This window comes from Scleropages formosus, chromosome 4 (assembly GCF_900964775.1).
Source record: "Scleropages formosus chromosome 4, fSclFor1.1, whole genome shotgun sequence".
In the NCBI taxonomy this organism is placed as follows: Eukaryota; Metazoa; Chordata; class Actinopteri; order Osteoglossiformes; family Osteoglossidae; genus Scleropages; species Scleropages formosus.
Window position 1 is genome coordinate 33,719,531 of NC_041809.1, and position 21,956 is coordinate 33,741,486.

Consider the following 21,956-nt stretch of genomic DNA (forward strand, 5'->3'; position numbering starts at 1 on the left):
CAGTCGGAACGGCGACGCATCAAAGCGAGGCTCCCTATGTAGCAAAGTAAAGTTACATTTGTTAATGCTTTATATGTATATATAAACATATATCACTAAGGGAAGAGTTATTTTCTGAAACGTCTTTCACGGGGTTATAAAAGACCATTTCCCATGGACTGGTCATACTACCAGTTCCAACTCCTTAGTGTGTATATTATACAGTAGAAATACAATATTAATTATATAGTAGCAGTATTAATAGTATTTTACATTTCGCAGTGACCCTTGCTCATCAACTATTTACAGTGAACATGGGTTCACAACATCCTTCGGTAGCCAGGTCGTTACAACAACATTAATAATAATGTTCGGCTACATATACAGCACCTGCGGTATCGTCAAAGAATAAGTATTTGTTGTTGTCATTGTTCGGCCACACGAGGGTGCAAAAACTCAGTTTAAAGTCAGGATCAAGACGTGCCACTTATAAACCAAGTAATCGCTGTTACAGACGTAAACAGCAGGTGGCGCAGTGAGCAGCGCTGCACCCTCACAGTGCCTAGGCTGCTTGGACATGGGTTCGAATCCGGCGCATCCTGTGTGGAATTTGCACATCTTTCCTCCCAAAGACATGCTTTTCAGTTTAACTGGTGACTCAGCATTGTCCATGGTGTGTGACTGTGTAGCTCCCCTGTGATGAACTGCTCATTTAGGGTTTACCCTGAAAAGATGAGAGCTCTACACATCTGGGATAGGCTCCAGACCATCGTGTCCCTAACTTGGGCAACTGGTAAACGATAGCGAGAGTACTAGACATTAGAAAATCATATGTAACATTGGCCACGGTACAGTATAGACCTCAAAAATATTGTGTAAACACAAATTTGGCTGTGCAGATGCTGTAGTTTCCAACATGAAAACTGTGGTAAACCTACAGCTTTGTTTCCAGTGTTATAAAAGTGCTTATGGCAAATTACATTAGAACTGCATAAGTATTTTGCTAAAAGAGTTACAATACACACACACCTGCATATATAAATATATACATTTCAGCAGAAAGTAAGATAAATACAATGTTTGGAGTCATTCTTGGACCCTGCATGTTTGTGAATACAGGACAATTTGTCAGGTGAGGTGCTAATATAAACCTGAAGGGGGGCAGAGGGGTGAGAAAAAAAAACAATTTGTGGTGTCTTGTCACAGTTAACTTTAATTCATTCAACATTTCACATTACAAATATTTAAAAATTATGCATACTGTTATAAATAGTTGGCTGCAAACAATTAAATAACATTAGATTTTCTTCTTATTTCACTAGCACTTCTACAGACCAACCCCTAGAAATATGGACATTTGTATGACATAACTTAATTAGAAAGAAAATACAAAAATACAAACTTATAAAGGTGAAATGAAAAACTTAAGGTGGTATCTGAAGTAAAAATGCTAATAAATAACCTTCCCATACACAGGTAAAAACTAATGAAATTTAGCCATTAAGTAACATCATTAACAGACAAATATTTATTTTTTTTTCCTTCTGAAAATGTGAACCATATATTGTGAAGTACAATATAGAAATTAGTAAAAACTAGACACTTTAACATATTAAAAGCTTCACCTCAAAAATATAACACAAATCTGATCAAAATTATAAAAAATAATTATACATTCCAATTAAAAATATACCAATAAACTGCTAAATACATTATTGATATAATAATTACAATGCAATCAATCACAGTAGCTTGAAATAAAATAAGCAAATGAGCACAAAACTTAATGTTTTAAAAATAACTTCAATTATTTATATTAGTACAAATAGTTTTTTTTCCATTTTTACAAACACCAGCATGAAAAGGATTACAACAGTAGAAAATGACTGTGAAAAACATCTCCTTTAAATGTCTGCAATTAAAAATGGCATTAAAGAATTACATTGCAAAGATTTTTTTTTTTTAATATCTGGAAAAAAAAAGCTTCAAAAAAAGTATTGCACATAACAACTCGAAGTTAACTTGCAACATTTACCACATTCAAGTCTTAAAGTCCCCTTTCTCCCAAGGCTTGAGAGCGCTTGAAAAGGAAGGGGGGGATGAGTGATCAAGTCTTTTTGTAAGTGTCCTAACATAGTATGCTTAAGTCCTGCACTGCAAAATTGATTTAGAGTTTCTCTGTGTATCCTGCAGAGGTCTGTGTATGGTGAAGGCATAGTGATTAACACATGGGGAGATCAGGAAGGGAGGTGGCGTACTCAAATTAAATGTTTATAAAGATGTCTGGTGCACAATCACAACAATTAATTTCAGCTTATTAAGCTTATTCCTGTAATTACTTCATTTTGTCTTTTTTTAAGTCATGCATGCTAAGGAGTACAATAGGAGCTAGTTGGCAGTTCAAGAATATATATTTTAAAATGTTGAAATATCTAAACACCTAACATCCATTCTTCTGATATGTGATACAGTCTAACACAAACCAAGTTTGCATTTTTCTTATTATAGTTATATTCCAGCTATTATAAGGGAGCAAAAACAAAAGTAATTTCAATCTTAATACAGCCAGGTGCTGAAGAAAATCTGACATATTGACATTTGTTTAACGACAACTTATTCTTGCCATGCTCTAAGATCTTCCCATTTATACTGAAATTTCGTCAAAGATCTTAAACAATATACTTCTCTCCTCTGCAGAACTGAAGTCACGTTAACACCAATGCACGCACAAGAGCTGTAGATTCCTCAGCACTGAAATGTATAAAAAGCATAATAATCGAAAATAAAATATATTAAAACCACTCTTTCTTTTAAATGAAATTTACCATAAATGTAGATCTTTCAGTAACAAAAGTACAAAAGCTACCTTTCACAATGTGAAAAATTGAGGTATTGCAAAAAGGAGTTTTCCCCATTAGTGAAAAATGTGCCTAAAATGACTGTTGGAAAAAAAGATTTAGAAAAGTAGTGCATAATAAATGTTTATATGTGCATGACAAAATAATTTCGCTAGAAAACACTGTACCAAAAATCAGCAGGCCATGTATAAAATAATCACTTTTTTCATCTCATAAACAGCAAATTCTTCAAAAAGTGTTAACTACTAAAGTGTTCAACCACTACGTCCACAAACTGAAGTCATGGTAGAACTGGTGCTGTAACACCATCAAGCCAACACAGGGTTAAGTTCTCACTAGTATATTAATAAGTTATATTTCAGCACTAAAATCCCTGACAAGTTACATTAGCAGATTCAAATACAGTACAACTGTAATTTACCGATAGCTACTGTAAGCTTTTGTTTTCAGTTATTTCCAAATCAAATGTCTCCATTCTGACCTTTGAAAATGAGTGGACTGACTTGTGGTGATGAGTCTGCCTGCAAGTTCAATTGTTTTGTCAGTGTCCGTGTTTCGACTGAGCTCAATTCAAGGCCAATCTTTGGTTTGCTGGAGCCTGTCCCATCCTCTTAAGATAAATAATACAAAAAAAAAAAAAAGGAAAAAAAAAAACTTAAAATTTCAACTGAAAAATTTTAACAATTAAACAATACATTACAGTATTACTCACTGCTGCACATCCATCTTTGGCGGGAGTTACCTTAAAGCATCTAGATATTACCTCTTTAATTCAGTCTTGGTCTGAACGAGTTAACTTGCAAGCAGCAGCAAGTAGCGCAGCAAAGCATGCTATATATTTCAACTTTCAACATGCATTAGGTGAGTTGGTATAGGTGGTACAGAAGTGTGACCAGGCTTTCGGAATCACCTCTTCCCATAAGACGAATAGGTGTTGGTGCCCTCCTGCTCTCATTAGTCCAGTGTGTTTTCTACATTGTGCCTTAATCAAACGTGGGGTTATGATACAGTAAACTGGTGCACTGGTTACTCTGCACTTGCAGGCTGTGCTAAACGGTCCTTCTTAATTAACATAATATAAACAGAGGGATCACTGCTCACAATACAGGCCTGCAATCTGGTTGCCTTTTACTCCTTCAACAGCATTCACTCCCTGATCCAGAAAGTTAATGCTCCAGTTAGGTTTTTTCCTTTTAATTGGCAATATATTTATAATGAAACCAAAGTGGAAAAGCATTGTTTAACTTGGTACATCTTTAACTCATGCTGTTTCCCTTTGATTATCATCTTCAGAGAAGGGGAGAACTGTTTTTCTTTCTTCTTTTAAATTATACCTTATAATATTAGCAGCTAAGCTTGAGGTATTAGGTTTTTGCATGTCAAAATGGAAATAACTCAAATGGAGGAAATCAGTTTTGTTAATAAATATTAGAATGGGACTTAACAGAATGCACTAGAACTGACCTTGGAAAGAATCCACCATTCTGTGGCAAGTTTTTCTTTTTTCAGAACTATTCAGTTTTGGGCTGGGAAATTAGTCAAAATCTGCTCTCTAACAAAGACACAAGTGGGCTGTAGTCTAAACACAATCTTTTTCACGTCATACATCATTCCTGATGGAAATGATGTACTTTAATCAAACTTGAATGAATTAATGCTCTGTGCTCAGAGGTCAAGGCTTTCCCAATTACACAATGAATTAGCGGGTGCATTTCGTTTACATCTGACCATGAAAATATTTCTATTCATACTCAGTTTTTACTTTGCTTTCAACTACTACAAAATCATACACAGTCAAAGGGAAATTAAACTTCTTTAAAATATTTTCTCTAAATTCTTTTTTTAAATATATTAAATTAAAACTTAAACTTAAAAAGTAACCAGCAACAGAAAAGTGCATTTATATATAATATATAAGTATAACATTTAGCAACTACACGGCCATTGCCACCCGTAGCGCCCCCACCTCCTATTGTCGGCCTCTCTCAGTTCCAGCGGAACGAGATGTGCCGGGGTCGATCACCACCCTCCTTTACCAGAGGCTTATGGAACTCCCGGCCAGCGCGTGAGTGGATAGCCGCCCAGCAGTATTCACAGTAATACTGGAGACAGGTGACGTTGGCACAGAAAAAAGGGGCAAACTTGCCCCCGCAGCGTGTGCCCTGACACTCGTCACACAGCTGGTCATCCAAGACATATGGCTTCACTTCCACCTAAAGAAACGAGGAAGGAAGGAGAGGTCGGCACACATTTGTTTTTGGACTGCACTCACTATGTTTCATTTAACTGTGCCCTCATTCAATGTCCTAGTTCTGTCCCCACAGATTTATTTCTGAAATGCAGGACGCAAGGCCCTGCCTGTCAATAATCCATTGCTGTCCAGGACATGGGGCTGGCATTCTATCAAATGGGTAATTTTCAGATTTTGGTCATTTAAAAGATTTCTAAAAGACCCTATCTAAAAAAAAGTTACAGCCAAATCCTGCCAGCGTTTTAACAGGTGAATATCCAGTAAGTCTTTATCAAAAGCATGTATATGCAAACATGACAAATATAACTTAATATATGGTATGCTGCAAAGCAGACACTTAGTCAGCAACAACGTGGCAACTCCCATAAGGAGTTCCGACATTCATTTCGACCAGTTCGTGTGGCAACAATCACGCGAACATGCATATATATGAGTGGGTATGCACATGTAAGCACAGGTTCGGTCTACTCACTCGTTTATCGATTTCCCCATGCTGCAGCTGCACAAAGCGAGCGCTGATAGCGGCAATGTAGCTCTGCTGATTAGAGAAGGCAACCCGCCCTGCCCCTTTCGGGTACTTCAGCTCAGGGTCCGTATCTATGCCTGCGTAGCAAACTCCTCCGTAGAGTCTGTCCATTATCATCGCCAGCTCCACTGCAGTGAAGAAACACGTGACGAGCTGAATTAAAACCCAGCCAATGTCTCCAGGCAGTATGTTGTGCTCAACTGACAGTGGCAAATGTACAAGATGGGCATTACAAAGAGGCTGTGTCATTACAAATCAACTATGCAATAACATACCTGAAGGGATATTCCGAAAATAACTGTTTTTAGGAATTGCATCTTTCTTACAAAGTATGCCCAATGACCTCTTAATGCATGTAAACAGAAGTGTTTGAAAAAATTTTTTAAAAAAAGTCACCCTCCTCCCCAAACATATGTTACCTGCACGCAAAGGGCGCGGCACTCCACCCACAAAAATGGTCTTTCTGGGGTCAAGAGGCTGAGAGCCATCCATAACAAAATCGCTGTCATTCAGGTTCCACGGGCGAATCTGAACCTGTACAGAGATATAAATGTATTTAAAAATCCTACTGAGCCAACAGCAACTGTGGATCAGCTGGGCTGCAACCTACACATGTCTGAGTGGTGTAACCAAATAAGGAAGCAAACATTCATTCACTGTTGACAGAGACTGACAGGGCTCTGACAAAAGAGTACACATACTGGTTTGTCTTTAATGGTGGGGCTGGACACACATAGGTAGAGCTTGCCATCCTCCTCGATGCATGCATCGATCAGAGCCTGGACAGAGCTCTCATCTTGGAATAGGAGGAATGCGTAACCTGAGAAACCACAGATGGAGATGTGAAAGAAGTGTCTCATCCATGGAGGGCACATTAGCTCAGAGGTTTTATTAGTGTTAATACCTCTATACAGCTAGAACCAAATGGCTAATGTAAAAAAGTGCCTGACTGAAAAGTAATGACATTTTTACTTTAATTTTTTATTAGGCTCTTTGAGATAAATAAAATTGAGCTAAACATCTGAACATCTTTTGCAGGAGTGACACCAACACAATAAATGTTCGATTTAAACAAAACATTACACCTATGCTGCCTTAAAACCATACACAAGACAATTTTAATTGCCTGTATTCCTGTTACAGTGTTGTGTATAATGGATTTAAAACAAAAGTAACACTCCATATAGCTCACCTTTAGGAGGAAAGTAAGACTTGCTCTCTGCTTTGTGAGGCCAGTCCACAAAGAGGTGACCAAAGCGCCGAAAGCTAGCAGTAATCTCATCTGTATGGAACAAACAAACAGTCCATATAGGCCTACAGACCTTAAGAGACCTAACATTAATCCAATTTCTATTTGGCCAAATAAATCAGTGTTTTCTGATTTGTATAACACATGAATTCATTACCATTTTAACACATGAAATCTGCAGACAAAATACTGTGCAGGAAAAAGTGTTCTGCAATCAACAAACCAGTGAGTGAATACACTTAGTGCTGCCTGCTTGTTTCCCGCCTACACAGGATTAAAATGTGCAGCAGAACCCAGTACACGGCCCCTGCGCATCTACAGCCCAGGCCCTTTTAAAAGCATCTATTTGTGTTCTGAGTGACCTAGTTTACCCAGCCTTCTGTTTCTGGGAAAACATTCATCTCCTACGTTCTTGAAGGTGTGGCAACACCCTCACTGGGCAAACTCAGAGTTCTGCTATCAAATGTAAAATAAAAATTATCCAAAATTCAGGAATATAGCCTATCCACAGAAAAATGGATTTCAGGAACAGACCTCAGCCAAAATTTATCACAAAAAAACTGAGGGGGGGGAAAGACTATTTTCAAAAACAATAAAACTATACTTTTAAAAAGCTGTTAAAAAATGTAATCATTTAGCTGACTTCTTTCCCACTGGCTTACAAAGTTAAGATACATACAGATATTTATCCATTTATACAGCTGGGTAATTTTGACTGGAGCAATTTGGGGTACCTTACTCAAAGGCACAAGAGCAGTAGGTGAGATTCAAACCAGCAACCATCAGATCCAAACGTCGCAGCTCTAACCACCACACCATCAGCTGCTCCAAAACTTTATATTAAATTTGTTGAAAAAAATTAATGAAAAACGTTTATGATATTACTGCCCCTCTACAACATCAATCGTATGTACACATACATACAAACATATGTACATATCTATGTGTAGATCACAAAATGCACCTTCAGAAGAGCCGTACATGTAGACCTATCAAAGCTCACATATATCAGCCAATCAGAACAAGCCAAGCACTGGACCCAGGGCTTAGCGCCTCCCTCTCTTGCAAAGCAAGCTCTTGTTCACGTATTTCGCAGTGTTCGCCAGCCATTCTGCATTTTAATTTTGACTAATTTTTGCACAGAAACACACGTGCCAATTTATTTATATTTTCATCAAATAAGACACTGTGTATACATACAGTATATATATATATATATGTACACATGGAAAATTTCTCTCTTTAAAAAAAAAAAAAAAAAAAAAAAAGGATCAATCGATCTTCAGAGAAGGACATTTCCCCCCCAGTCTGTTCTATGGATGGACTGTGCGTATGCAAGGCATTTCAGCCGCTGCAGTCTGATTACAAAGTATTCAGTGTCTACAAAGAACATCTCCATCTGATTCTATTTGTAGCTCAAAGTATCTTACCTTCATCTATGTCCGGGGGCAGGCCTCCAACAAAGACTTTGCGGGAGTAGCGCTCAACCCGTTCCCCATTCTGGTGAGGGAAGCAGTGAGGTGAACCCAGCCCAGGGAGGCCCTGGTCAGCCCGTTCATCGTCACCAAAGCCATCCTCCATTGGGAACAAGGAAGAATGGCCTGCAAAGAGACACCAATCCCATAAGGGACTGTGTTTATCTCTGACCACCACCCTCTCTCCTTACCACCTTCCCTACATGTGGAATTTTTCTTTCACAACACTGAGCAAGATATAAACAACACTGTACTTGTATTGTATTTCACTCCTGCTGCTTCTACACTGCTGAGAATATTTGTACCACTATGTCAGGCAATCCCAGTATTAACACCTGCCTCTCACAGAGAGTCCCAGCAGTGGTACAGGACAGTAAGTTTACCCCACCATTTCACTCTCACATTCACACGACGAGGGAAACGTTCCCAGGGCCCACCATAAAAGCATTTCTACTGCATGCACTGCAACTGGGCCCCAGCTTCTGCCACGCCACACTAGCAGGGGTGGAAACAAAGCTTTGGTGGCGCCTAAGGTCAGCTCATTTTCCACCAAATCCAAGCCGGGCAGCACACATTTACATAAGGGACTTAGCTCTCACTTGTGTGCATCTGTCATGCACTGCTGACACGCAAGCAACACAAACCCTGCAGAAACCTTTTCTCTATGCACATTACACACTGAGCACACATTGTACATACACTGGCACCAACACTTCATGAGAATAGTTTTGCAAGCACAAGAAAATGGATATGAACACATAAATAGCATTTCATGTGTGGAACACCATACATGAAGTAGTACAAAAAATGTTCAATGGTAAACATTTCCAGTTGAAAGTAACTAGAAGAGGAAGGACAAACAACCTGAAAATAGATACATTTAACATTACTGCTATTTGGTATTCCTACACATTTGTACAGAATGCTCCCATTTCATGCAAACTAATATTTTTACCTCGCCGCCTTCCATAATTCCTTGCTGCATGCAAAATAAGACAACATATGAGCAAACGCCAAGAAAACAGACAGCTTTTGTTCTAAATATGAATGTAAAAATTAACCCTGGAATCACTGCATGTTTTTTTTTTTTTTTTAACTACACACCAAATTATTGCAACAAGACAGTCAATACACGTTCAAAAACAGCTGATTTATCTTTGCAGTCCATATTATATATCACACATTTTCATTAATGGTCATTCATTTATATGCTACGTTCTTCACAACTCCAAATATGGAAGAGATGTTTTAGCCTTACAGATCCAAACTGGACTGTGGATTTCTTACAGAACTCAACTGTTTGTATGCAGGTGGGAGTGGTGGGGGGGGGGAACAGATCTGAAGGGATCGCAAATATTGTGGAGAACTGAATTTCCACAAAACACCTCGGCTCACCTGAGTCCAAATGCCACTCAATACTGTAGCTTCAAAAAGGCAACAGCAGTTTGCAAAATTGGAAGAGATTTCTATAGTGTGACCAGGAACATGTTGAATTACTACTCATAATTTAGCCCACACTTATGTCCTTACAATATGAGGTTCACATAGTAAGATATTTTCACTTTAGAAATTCAGACAGGTACCTTGCTGAAGGGTCTACAGCTGGAGGTCGGATCTGAACCTGGCTCTAGCCAAGGCAATGGCTCTAACCACCACACCACCATTTATCTTTGTACAGGTGCACAAACTAATGTTGTACGCTTGTACAAGTATATGTCATGAAGAACTACGAATGCAGACAATAGTCTTTAGATTATTTTCTAACTGAACAGTTAGAGTTTTGCACCTGCACTTTAAAAACTTGAGATGTTAAAGGTTTGCCTCCCCCCAAAACATTCACTCTTGAATAAGAGAACATCTTGATGTTTTACAAAATGTTTTTTTCCAGCCCATTCCAGAGTATGCACACTATAACAGATCTCTAACAGACAACATGCTTTTATATAAACAAGTATAATTTTTCCAGAATACAAGGACATTTGACCGGCTTTACATCTTCACATATGGGGTTAAATCACAACTTCAATGGGCATAGAGTATGAGAATAATTGCATCCAATAACTTACCATTTATGGGTAAAGGACTATCTCCTCCTGGGTGAGTAAATCCCAGTCGGCCTATAAGAAGGGGAAACAATACAAGGTAGATTTACACGATGAAAATCATCATTTTGTTAAATATAAGAAGTAACCTGACAGAGCATGGAAAACTCCTATCTTTCCCATGTTTTACTACAAAATTGAAAAAGCAAATTGTAACACGCAACCATCTTCAGCTTACAGTATGCCCAAAAAACTGCAGAGGTGAATGCCTGAATGCTTCTTAATTGTGCGGTTTATTGCTCACCAGTAAGAGCAGGTTCCAGAGACATTCTCTATATATGTATGCATCTACCAGTACCATTATCATATTTATAGTTTCATCATTTACTGACATTCAAATGCATGGGGTATTGCATCATAAGCAATTTTACATTTTTTCATTTCATGCAACCAAAGCAACCCACGATGTTAAAGTGCTTACAGTTATTCATCCATCTGTTATTTTTACTGAAGCTATTCATTTGTAAGTACCCTACTCAAGTGTAAAAACAGCAGGAGGTGGGATTTGAACCTGCATCCTTTCAGTGCAAGGCATTACCCCAAACCACAGTACTACTTGCTGCCCCAGGCATATTCAGGAAAAAAAATTACATTACATTTTGCTGATGTGTCAAATTATCAACCTTGACAAATGAAAATTATATTTTACTAGTGCAAAATAAACAAAAGTCTAAGATAAGTTGTTTCATACAAATGAGAAAAGCATAAAATCCTCATTTACAATCTTTGCTTCAATGTTAAAACTGGTCTATCAACAGCTACATCACAACACATTGTTTAGCATTAAACAAGCTCGAATATACCGGGGGCTCATGGTGGGATTCGTGGGAGAAAAGTGTCAAGAAGAGCAGAATCTTCCAGAGATGAATTGCAGTGGCATAACTAATCATAGACATATCATTAAAACACCAACACTGTAGTTAAGTTCGTGGCAAGAGAATGACAAAGCATCGGGAGGTTAACAATGAATCTAAGGGCCAATATACATGGTGTGCCTGCTCATAAACAGTAGATATAGTTGCTAGCCATAGTGCATGTGATAGACACCCGTATACAATTTGTATTAAGCAGGAAAAAATAAACCTCTATGTATATAGTGTTTAAAGCCACAAACAAGTTCAAATTGCCTGCAATCCGATTCAACTAGCTATTAGTAGCTTTTGTATCCACATTGATACCCACACCACGTTCCCTAGCAGTGTTCTTCCAGTCACTTGTCTCAGTCTCAAAGAGAGCTGCTGCAGCAAAGCAGCAATGGTTCAGCAGGATTTTAGGTCACTGTAGATGTGTTCCACATTGCATCAGACAAAGTACTACCCAAACCACTAATGCATTGGTTCTAGCAGATGCTCTTAAAATGAACAATTAATGTTACGGAACTCTCTAAATACTGTTACCAGCACTCAGTGGTGGCTGAAAATAGAAAAACTGACAAATAACCTATTAGCTACAGCCTGAGGGCAAAGTATCAGGTATGTTACCTGTTGTAGCATAAGGGACAGGGAACGTATATGCCAAACCAAAATCAACTCTTGGCAACTACTCGTGTGGCTGTCATTTAATGGGAAGGTATGGAAGAAGTTAACCCATTGTCTTCTTTCATGTATATCTTCAGACTGTGGGATGAAAGCCATACAAACCTGAGGAGAATATGCAAACTCCACACCGACACAGCAGGTATTGAACCGCAGGTACAAAAACTATAGCCCAGAAGCTGTGAAGCACCAGCACAACCATCTGCAACTTGTGACATATCAACCATTTAAGAAATCATATTTCAATCATACAAGTAAAACCTAAATCAGTAAAACACTACTGTATGTTAGCTGACTTTTCAGAGTCAGATAAGGTCAACTCCAGCAATGAAACGCTAAAAAAAATCCAAAAAGAACTACGGCAGCTTTGATAATGTGTGTCTTTAACAAGAAAATCTATTGCCTTACGTGTCTCCACAAACACTAGTTTTCAAGGTCACTTTCCCAGAAGCTGGAATCTGAGAGAAGCACAAGTTAGTCTGAATGTCACCAAGGAACCTGTGAACACAGTAAGCCAGTATTCTCTAGTCAATAACTCCCGAAGGCTAGATACTAAATTCATCTCATGACTCAACATGAAACAAAGAACCCAGAGCTTCTACTTTCTAAAACCAAGCTTAAGTCATCACAACTCAAATCTCTAAAATTTGTGAAATTATTTTATTACAAGCAGGTTAGCTGACATATTTAAAACAAAGCAAAACACAGGTTAAGACCCCTCCCTAAGGGAAGGGCCCCTGTGACCACAAAAGTGTCTCACTCAGCAGCAAGGTACAAATTACTCTGCCTTAAGTTTTTTTTTTTTTTGTATCAGTATAAATTTCTATTGGGTACGCAGGGGTCAAACTTAGACCCCTTGAGCATTTTTTTCCCTCCTGTGTCAGCTGTAAATTTAGTTTCCTCGACTACATCAAATTCCATCTTTTTCCACACCACGCTTACTTCTTCAGTATGTTGTCAGTTTTTTGTGCATCTGTGATTTTAATATTAGTTTCACATCACCTTATACAACTTTGCCTGTTAGCCTAATCTCTCTGGGGTAACAATTCTGGAAAAAAATTATGTAAAACAGAACTGAAATTCAAAAAGCAGGTTTTGAAAATGAGACGCTATAAGCACATCAATGAGAACTGAGGAGTGCAAAGTCTTGAAATTTAGAGTAATGCAAGGCTGTCACGAACTAAAAACAAAATATGAACAATATTTAATTTTCTTTTTTAAAAATGCCAAAAGTGCTATTTATTGAAAGGTTCATTTGTTTAAAAAAATGTTTTAAAGATTTTATCCCCAATGAAAACTTTAAAGTCATCCATGCAGAAAGACCAAATGATCAGTATCATATTCAAAGTACAAAATGCACAACTGCACTGTTCTTCTAAAAACTTGTCATTTTCATCCTAGATACTGAACTGCTAAACAATACCCCCATTTCTACTTCATGCACATTTAACCCATGGCCAAAGGGCCTCCACTGTAGTTTTTGCTTCAAAGTACATTACTAAATGCCAGGACAGCTCTGAAAATTGTTTCATCCAAAATATAGCCAAATAAAACCAATTCATTCCCAATTTCTGGTTAGCATCAACAGATTATAAATGGAACTTTTTCTTAGCATGTGGCTTGTATCCTTGAGGCAGTCATTAACTGACCTGCCACTATGCTTAAAAAAACGTAGCTGGAGAAAAACGTGCAAAAAAGTCACTCAATTATCTCGCAATTCTAGTTTAAATGTTCCTGTGTTAACTGGAAAACATACCAGCCTTGAGCAAATTTTAAATGGCATCTCCAAAGGGACAACATGAGATACGTAATCAACCAGTGTTGAGATTTAGAAGCAGAACTGTTTCATAGGAGTCATACCTTTCAGGGAATCTTGCTCTGCCCTCATGATGTCGATCAGCGAGTTCTCCAGAGAGTGCATGTTAAAGCCATCAAAAGACCGGGTGCGTTCCTGCTGAAACACAAAAGGAGTCTTGCAATGATGCCAGTCCTCATCGGAATCTTTGAGAAACACCCTCAACTGCTCAAGCTGTAAGTGTGTGTGTGTGTATATATATATATATATATATATATATATATTTCTTTTTTTTTTTTTTTTTTAAAAAAAAACACAGTTAAACACCTCCAGCAGCAGTTCGCAACCCTGGATAATGGTATCCTGATTTTTGTTTGATTCCAATCACAGTTAATGAGTTGTGGACTCCATATTTTATTAGCCACAGACTAAACACTGGTGAAAACATTTTTTGCCTCTTAAAACAGCTTAATTTATTTTCCACAGAATTTACACAGCTCTGTTCTGGTAATTAATGAATTTAGTTTAATCCAATAAATTAATTTCCAGTTTCTTCTGTTTTCAAAAATAAAAGGGACATTTCAGCAAAATAAACCAGATTTACTTAAAAAATCCCTTTACAGAGATTAAAAAAATAGGTTCATTTATACATGACTTCAGTTTTGAGTGAACAGCTGAATCAATGCTGAATCAATTACTGGATGAGTTTATTCAACAAAGTCAGAAGAGACAGAAATCCACCAGGACCAGAATGTGAAACCACTGACCTATGGCACTACAGCCTCTGTTAGTGCTTTGCTCCTGAACTGACCATAAAATAGCCTATAGAATGTCACAGAAGAAATGGATTGCAGAAATGACCAGTGAGGGTTGATCAAGCAGTGTTTTTCATATTTTTGCCATCTGCTTAGTGTGATATAAAAAAAAGATTTTAAAATTACAATCACATTGAGGCCAATGGACAAAAGAAAACTGCTGGGAAAGAAGCTAAGTTGATTACAACCTAGATGTGTTTCTCATTTTATGCAGAAAACTCACTTTAGCCACATTACACACTAACATTTGCCCTTTCAGTTATGCATGCATCTTCTGTCACTACATTACATCTATTCTCCAAAGCATCTTACAATGTTAAGCTATATACAGTTATTTACCCATTTATACAGCTGGGCAATTTTATTGGAGCAATTTAGGGTAAAGTACCTTGCTTAGGGGTACTACAACTGTAGGTGGGATTCAACCCTGTGACCTTTGGCTCCAAAGGCAACCACTCTAAACATTATGCTATCAGCTCCCCTTAATGTTTTGTAAATGCTTTTTAACTAACATTTAAAAAATTACTTTAGAAAGTTTTATCTAAAGAGGAGGACAAGTGCCACTGAGTCAAATTTAACTCGTTCTTTTAATGACGAGAGAGTACTGATGGTTTACTATTGTATTCCTCCAAGCACGTCTTTGGATGGCAAACACAGGGAGAACATACGAACGCCACATACCCGGAGCAGAATTCAAATCGTATGCCCAAACGTGCAGGGATTGTGAGGCACCAGAATTACCACTACACAACTGTGCCACATCTCCCTACCTGTATTACTACAAATAAGCCTGTAAAGTATACAATATGGTATACATATTGTAAGTCAACATTCTGTATACTGGTAGCGCTTTGTTTATCCCACAACTTAAATAGTCACACAATACTTACAAAAATAAACATGTTACAATATCAGCATATACACTTAAGCAAATGGGCATAAATAACAGACATTGCATATTTGGTTAAAGAGCACAAACAAGCTTAAATAGCTGCATTTCTTGCTCCTAAGGTGACGAAACATCCTGACGCAATTTAAACATATTTCTAATTTCATGCTTCTTAATATCCATATCAGGGGGGTGCGGTGGCGCAGCGGGTTTGACTGGGTCCTGCTCTCCAGTGGGTCTGGGGTTCGAGTCCCGCTTGAGGTGCCTTGCAATGGACTGGTGTCCCATCCAGGGTGCGTCCCCTCCCCCTCCAGCCTTGTGCCCTGTGTTGCCGGGTTAGGCTCCAGTTCGTCACGACCCCCCATGAGAGAAGCGGTTTAGAGCGTGTGTGTGTGTGTGTGTGTGTGTAATATCCGTATTCACTTATTACACTAGTTCTCTTTTTCTACAAGTTCTTTTCACTTATGTTATACCTAGTAAAACAACACATTCTATTTAGATACAAATAACCCAAGCACAAACAGCTGGGCATTCCACTCTAACACATACTTTGAGTCCATACATTCTGATTCTAGTGAGCATTTATTTATTTAAATATTTTTCACGAAAGCAGCTTACAGTATTAGTTTTACATACTGAGTAGCATGCAAATATTTAATCATTATATATCTGGGTAATTATTACTAGAGCAACCTGGGGCAAGTACCTTGCTCAAGGGTTCAACAACAGGATGAGGAATTTGAATCTGAGTCTTATGAGTGCACACAAACAGCTCTGACCACTAGCATTACCCCATTTGCTTATTGATCATATTAGTCCCAAGGTGTAAAGATTATACCTAGACATTGCTAACTGGATTTATGCTTTATATTCCTTGATATATAATCCCCCTTAAACTATGTTGGTTTCCATTTGTTCTAGTTAATAGCCCATTAATTTCTAAATATTTTAAATAGATATGCTTAAAATAAAATAGCATCCCAGTTGCCATTTTTAGACTTCCATATTTTTTTAAAAACGCAAACATTTTTGAAGTTAATGCGGGAATACACACAGATGACATTACAGATTACATGCTATATCTCACTAATGTCAAGACTAAACTAATAAAGAAACATAAGCAGGGGGTCAGAAGCTTCACATCACTGATTACATGTTCCCAGTCAAGGTATTTCAAAGCCCTGCATATTAAATTACTGCAAAGGCCAAAACAGTAATCCATCCTTTACACTGGATTTTGGAAGCAGGGGAACCACTCCACGGGACCCCAGATTGACCGTGATGATTTAAAGTACAGCATTTAAAGTACAGCAACAGAACTTCATATAATTTCTGGTTCTTCTCACAATGCTGAGAAGAGAAAGGGCAATAAGCATTAAGTCTTATAGACCAATTTGCATTTATAAAAAAAAAAAAGTCTCAAATAAGCAGACCTTGTATTTCACTTAATTCACAAAAGTGCTGAATTAACACAACACACTGGGGTTACACTAGGTTATTAAAATCAGATTTAAGAAAAAAGCCACTTCAGTGCCATCTTTGTTCCACTGGAAAAAGGTCCCTCAAAATTAAAATATTTCCTTGTTAGAGAATCAGCTGCTATGTTCAAAGATTAAGGCACATATCCGTAGATTTCTTTGCAACGCAGTCAGGGGTCTTTCGTAGAATGATTATATATTGGCCCTCATCAAATTTGCAGATCTTCACCAAGGTAAAACTGGTTAGATTATGCCTCAAAATGCCTGACAACATATCTCTACAATATCTTTTCCTTCTAGGCTAATCCAAGATATTTCAGAGTGTTCCTATCAGGGATTATGTAGCTTTTTCAGAACACAGATCTGAATTGTAGGTTGTATATCAAGCACTTACGACTTCTTATGGTTTTTTTTTTTTTTTTTTTTTTTTTACTGGTTACATTAAGTAAATTGTTATACTCTGATTACCAAATAAAACTCTTCCAAACATTATCCTTAAGAGAACAGGGACACTAAGCATATAGTTTATATATTCACAATTAACAATCCAAATCTTCGTTCCACGGAGATCTGACCTGAATTTTTTTTATTTAAAAAAAAATAAAAAAAAAAACTCGGGGGGGGGGTGATACACTTCAAAACCAAACTGGCAAGAATGGTGAATATAAGCATGAATTTGTGCCATAACCATCCGGCGCATGGCCCACTGAAACGCAGTCTGAGCCATTTTGGAAATAGAAGATAGGTAGGGCTTACTTGCAGTCTATCCAACAGTTGCAATCATTGAAACTGATTATCAGACTGTATTAAGTTATGTTAGCTGATTCTTCTCTCTTAAGTGACTTAAAATGTTACATCTGCATGCTAAGCTTCTTGCTATAATTTACCCATTTACATATCGGGATAATTTTTACTAAAGCAATTCAGGGTAAGTAGCACTACAACAGGATGTCAGATTGCAAACAATCTTTTGAGTGCAAAGCAATGGCACTAACCACTAAGCAATCTACTGCCTTATAAATAAAATATAGGCAGTATATAGGGATTATTTCTATATTCTACAAAGTCAAAATTGAATACCAACATTTGCTGTCTGAAGGGCAAATTAAATAAGTATCTATTCATTCAAATGTGAGGTGGTATAATTCAGTTCACCCCCACATTGCACTTCTCTGGATTGAATACAAGTGTTTTTAAACAAACTTAAAATACATGACCTATTTCTCTCCCTAAAATTAAACAGCCCCTCCTTACATTTATTCATTTAGCTGATGCTTTTCTCCAAAGCAACAATGTTAAAGTACTTACAATTATTCACCCATTCATACAGCTGGGTAATTTTTACCAGAGCAATTCAGGCTAAGTACCTTGTTCAAGGGTACTGCAGCCAGAGGTGGGAATCCAACCTGCGACCTTTGAGCCCAAAGGCAGTAGTTGTAACCACTACGCTACCAGCTGTCTTCCATCCTATATATTGCCCTCACATTTGGGGTTCATTTTTACAACAGTTTACTGTCAAATCATGTTATCTAATATCTTACAAAAATAGGAGGGTGAACAACTTTGTCAAAAAATATGTAACCAAGAAATATTTATGATGCACAACCTGGCTTCTTATGCCACTTAGTATAAAATGCCAGTCCTATTCAAATTAAATACATGATCAACAGAAGGCAGTTATAGCAACAGAGTAGTAGGGAGGGTAATTTTACTGCTGCGACAGTATGGAAGACATTAAAATAGAAAAGATGAAATAACAGCATTCTGACATGAAAAAATCTGGTTAGTACAATCCAAAACTGACATCTCAGTTTCAAAGGTTATTTTGTAGTGAAGAAAAAACTACACTAACCTCCTTACATTGTACATTCATTTGTTAAAAATACATCAAAATATACTATTTTGACCTCACTTGTCTTCTCAATCAGCAAGACACAAACAAAATGAGAATGACAGAAACACATTAGTCATCTAGCCCTGTGGCATTTTGAGCTTTGATCTATTACACCAAAGCATCCATCAAAGAGGCACAAGACGACCTTAATAATCTGATTAGATCTGGCCAAGTGATTAGAAGGTTGACAGAAAACATTACTTTCTTATAGTTTTAGAGACCGGCTATACAGCCTCACCTGAAATGGGAATATGTTATCACTTCTAGTGGTACTATCCTCCATCCAGGATTTGGGGTTGAAACCGGGGGTCGTACGAGAGTACTTCTGTGAAGGCGTGTGGTTGTTGGGAAAAGTCTTCTTCAATGGAGAGATGGAGTTAAGGGGTGTCATTCCACCATTGAGGCCCCTGCGGTAATCCCGACCCTGAGACCCTCCCCAGCCACCATAGCCTCCACCTGGGCTCCAGGAAGTGGAGGAGGGTGTGGGTGAGGGGCTTTGGTAGCTGCCCCATGGTGAGGGGGGCTTATTTAGATTATTTGACAAATGGGGCAACTGACTAAAAGTTGCATTGCGGTGGGAGAAAGCCGGAGGGTGGGGGCTTGCAGGGGACCTGCGATGTTGTTGGTGTTGGTTGTGAGGGTGCTGGAAGTGTGGGTGAGAGGGGTGGTGCTGTGGGAGGGGTCCAATCTGGGGGGAGAAATTGCCCCCGAAGCCTGGGCTGACATGGTGGGAAAAATTCTGGAACAGTAAGGGCCCGCTGTTGGCAGAGGCAGCAGGGTTGAAGAAGCTGACATCTTCATTTATAATTGTTGACGGGGTGGGCGGAATCGCAGCCGACCAGTTGTTGAAGCCAGTCAGAGAAGAGGATGTGCTGGACTGGGTAGCAGTCCCTAGACCCGAGGTTTCCTGGTAATCGAACCCTGTGAGCACAGGGGATTCCATTCTCAGCTTCTCCTTCCCATTACTGCCCTCTGCCGTGCCGTTTTCCCCCTTATTCTCATCTGACGCAGTCTTTTCCAACTCAGATAAGATACCAGTTTCCTGGTGGCCTGGAGACAGCTGCTGTTTTTCTTGCGTTTCTTGCATTTCCTGCTGCTGCTGCTGGGCTTTGGGCTTTTCTGACACAAGAATTTCATCTTGCATGTTGCCATGGGTAGCAGCCGCAGGAAAGAGCCACGGCGAGCCACCATTACTGCCATTCCCAGCTGTGTTGTTTATAAAAGCAGCCGGGCCCGGAGAGGCATTCTGATGGTGGTGTGGAGGCTGAAGGTGTGGGTGAATTCTTACTGGGAAAGCCGACTTGCTACCGGAGTTGTTCTGTACCAGGACTCCAAATCCGTAATCCCCCATTGATCTTGTCCAGTATCTCCCTGACAATATATTCAAACTCTGCTTGCTTTATTTTCTAAAGGGGAAAAAGACAATACGAACGTAAGAACCGTATCAAAAAACGGTTATTTTTTTCCTTTACATTTTTCATCAACCTCTTGTTCAATGTAGGGTATCAGTGGCTGAGAAGCATAGGCTACGAGGCAGGGTACACAATAGGTAGAATGCCAGGGGCAGGCATGCCATTGTAGGGCAATTTCATTCCGTCTGTCTTTCGCTCTCACACACACAACATACAGGCAATTTGGAATGTCAGTTCATCTGAAAGCACGTTAATGGACTGCAGAAAACTTACCAGAACGTGTAAAAATAACGAATATTGCACGCTAAAGGCATTTTGAGTTAAAGCATCAACTGATCACTGTACGCGGATCTGGACGAGCCAACATGAATGAGATGGAAGGACGTGGGACGTCACCGCGCTCTGATTGGCTCGCGAGCTAACATGGAGATAACGCGACAAGGTGTTAGCTGCGTGTGACCTGCTAGCCCGACACGCACCCAGGAGCGCTTCACACGGTGGCGGTGTGGTGTTTTCGGCGGCTAATAATAACGACGTGACGCGGTAGTGAAAATACGCCCGCGTCGAGCCCTGCGACACAGCTGTGTGAGCCACGGTAGCGGCCAAGCTAACCTATGCTATTTCTAACTGCGCTTCTTCTGAGTATCGCAACCTCACATCACACATCATTATGCGAACGCGGGAAAAGAAATAAAATATGATGATTTAATAATAATTTTCCCCTTATTCGCTGTTAGCGCAAAACACTACCAGAGACTGGTGATCTGGTGATGACGTCGCCTTCTGTTTGCTCTGGATTGCGGCCAGATTCTCATTTTAGCACAGCGTTTCGCATTATGATTAGAGGTTTATATTTAAGCCTTTTAAAAGAATCAGAAGATATATGCCGAACCCGACTGCGTGACTTGTGCTCGTTCGAAAATGGTATGACTTTTGTCACCTTTTCGTACCCTTGGCTCCAAGGCGACGTCAGACTCCGACGATGCGTTCCTGCTTCGACCGCAGCAGTAGATTTTAGCTGCGCCTGACGAGACAAAAAACAGAACGTGTTCTCACGATTCTCTTCAGCAGACACAGTCGGTTTTGTTGCTAAAGAGCCGTTCTCTGTCTTGACGTGCCCTGCCTACTCAATGACACAGCTTCTTTTTCAACGAGCAAGTCGTTAACCTTATTTATTTAGCAAACAAATTTTACGTCATCGGTAGCTAGCAAAGATAGCTTCTTAGATTCCTTCAATAAAGGCAGTTGACACGATACTTTCAGGTTGCTTTTCCTTGAATATGTTTAATTGTTGGTTTCATTATTTATAATCCTGTCAAGTCTATTTAAATTTTTTTTTTTCTTTTTTTTTTTTTTTTTGTCCTTTACTGCGCTTCTTCTCCGCTGTCCTCTTCCCCTCACAGCCGGTCGAAGTTAAATGACAGCTAGACCAGTCGCGGGGAACTTCCGGCTATAGTCCCCTCCCCTTTCGTAAACCCTCCCACCAATAGTTCGCAACTTCGACAAACTGCATTATGTACGTCTTGTAATCCCGCCCACTGGTGAACTTTAATTGGTCGGAAAATAGGAAGCCGCACCCATCTTATCCGCGTTAACAGTGACGCACAGGAATGGCTCCGCCCCTAAACGTTAGCTTCTGGGGTAGTCCTCTGCTCCTCTAGAAATGAAGGGCAGCATGAGGGAATCCCTCAGATAGGC

General features: G+C 39.0%; 1 protein-coding gene across 6 annotated transcripts; it reads right to left on the bottom strand.

Moving 5' to 3' along the window:
- Positions 1–1,981: 1,981 nt before the first annotated feature.
- cpeb4b (cytoplasmic polyadenylation element binding protein 4b) lies at positions 1,982–21,660 on the bottom strand. 6 transcript variants are annotated; one of them, XM_018752026.2, is made up of 11 exons: positions 21,209–21,660; positions 19,085–20,252; positions 13,836–13,929; positions 10,405–10,455; positions 9,294–9,317; positions 8,294–8,464; positions 6,807–6,896; positions 6,316–6,434; positions 6,034–6,148; positions 5,561–5,742; positions 1,982–5,050 (listed from the first exon to the last, which is right to left on the bottom strand). In XM_018752026.2, the coding sequence occupies exons 2-11, from the start codon at positions 20,195–20,197 to the stop codon at positions 4,823–4,825; spliced, it is 2,187 nt and encodes a 728-aa protein (XP_018607542.1). In that variant the 5' UTR covers positions 20,198–20,252; positions 21,209–21,660; the 3' UTR covers positions 1,982–4,822. The 6 variants fall into 6 exon arrangements, with proteins under 6 accessions (XP_018607542.1, XP_018607544.1, XP_018607541.1 ...); XM_018752028.2 differs by having other exon boundaries at positions 13,836–13,926; positions 21,199–21,660; XM_018752025.2 differs by having other exon boundaries at positions 21,199–21,660.
- Positions 21,661–21,956: the final 296 nt, after the last annotated feature.

Excerpts from the sequence above, each read along its gene's own strand:
- cpeb4b (XM_018752026.2), bottom strand. The coding sequence starts at position 20,197 with ATGGGGGATTACGGATTTGGAGTCCTGGTACAGAACAACTCCGGTAGC. Across the intron at positions 9,318-10,404 it reads TAGTCCTTTACCCATAAATG|CAAGGAATTATGGAAGGCGG; the intron begins GTAAGTTATTGG and ends TTTTGCATGCAG. Across the intron at positions 5,051-5,560 it reads ATGGGGAAATCGATAAACGA|GTGGAAGTGAAGCCATATGT; the intron begins GTGAGTAGACCG and ends TCGTTTCTTTAG.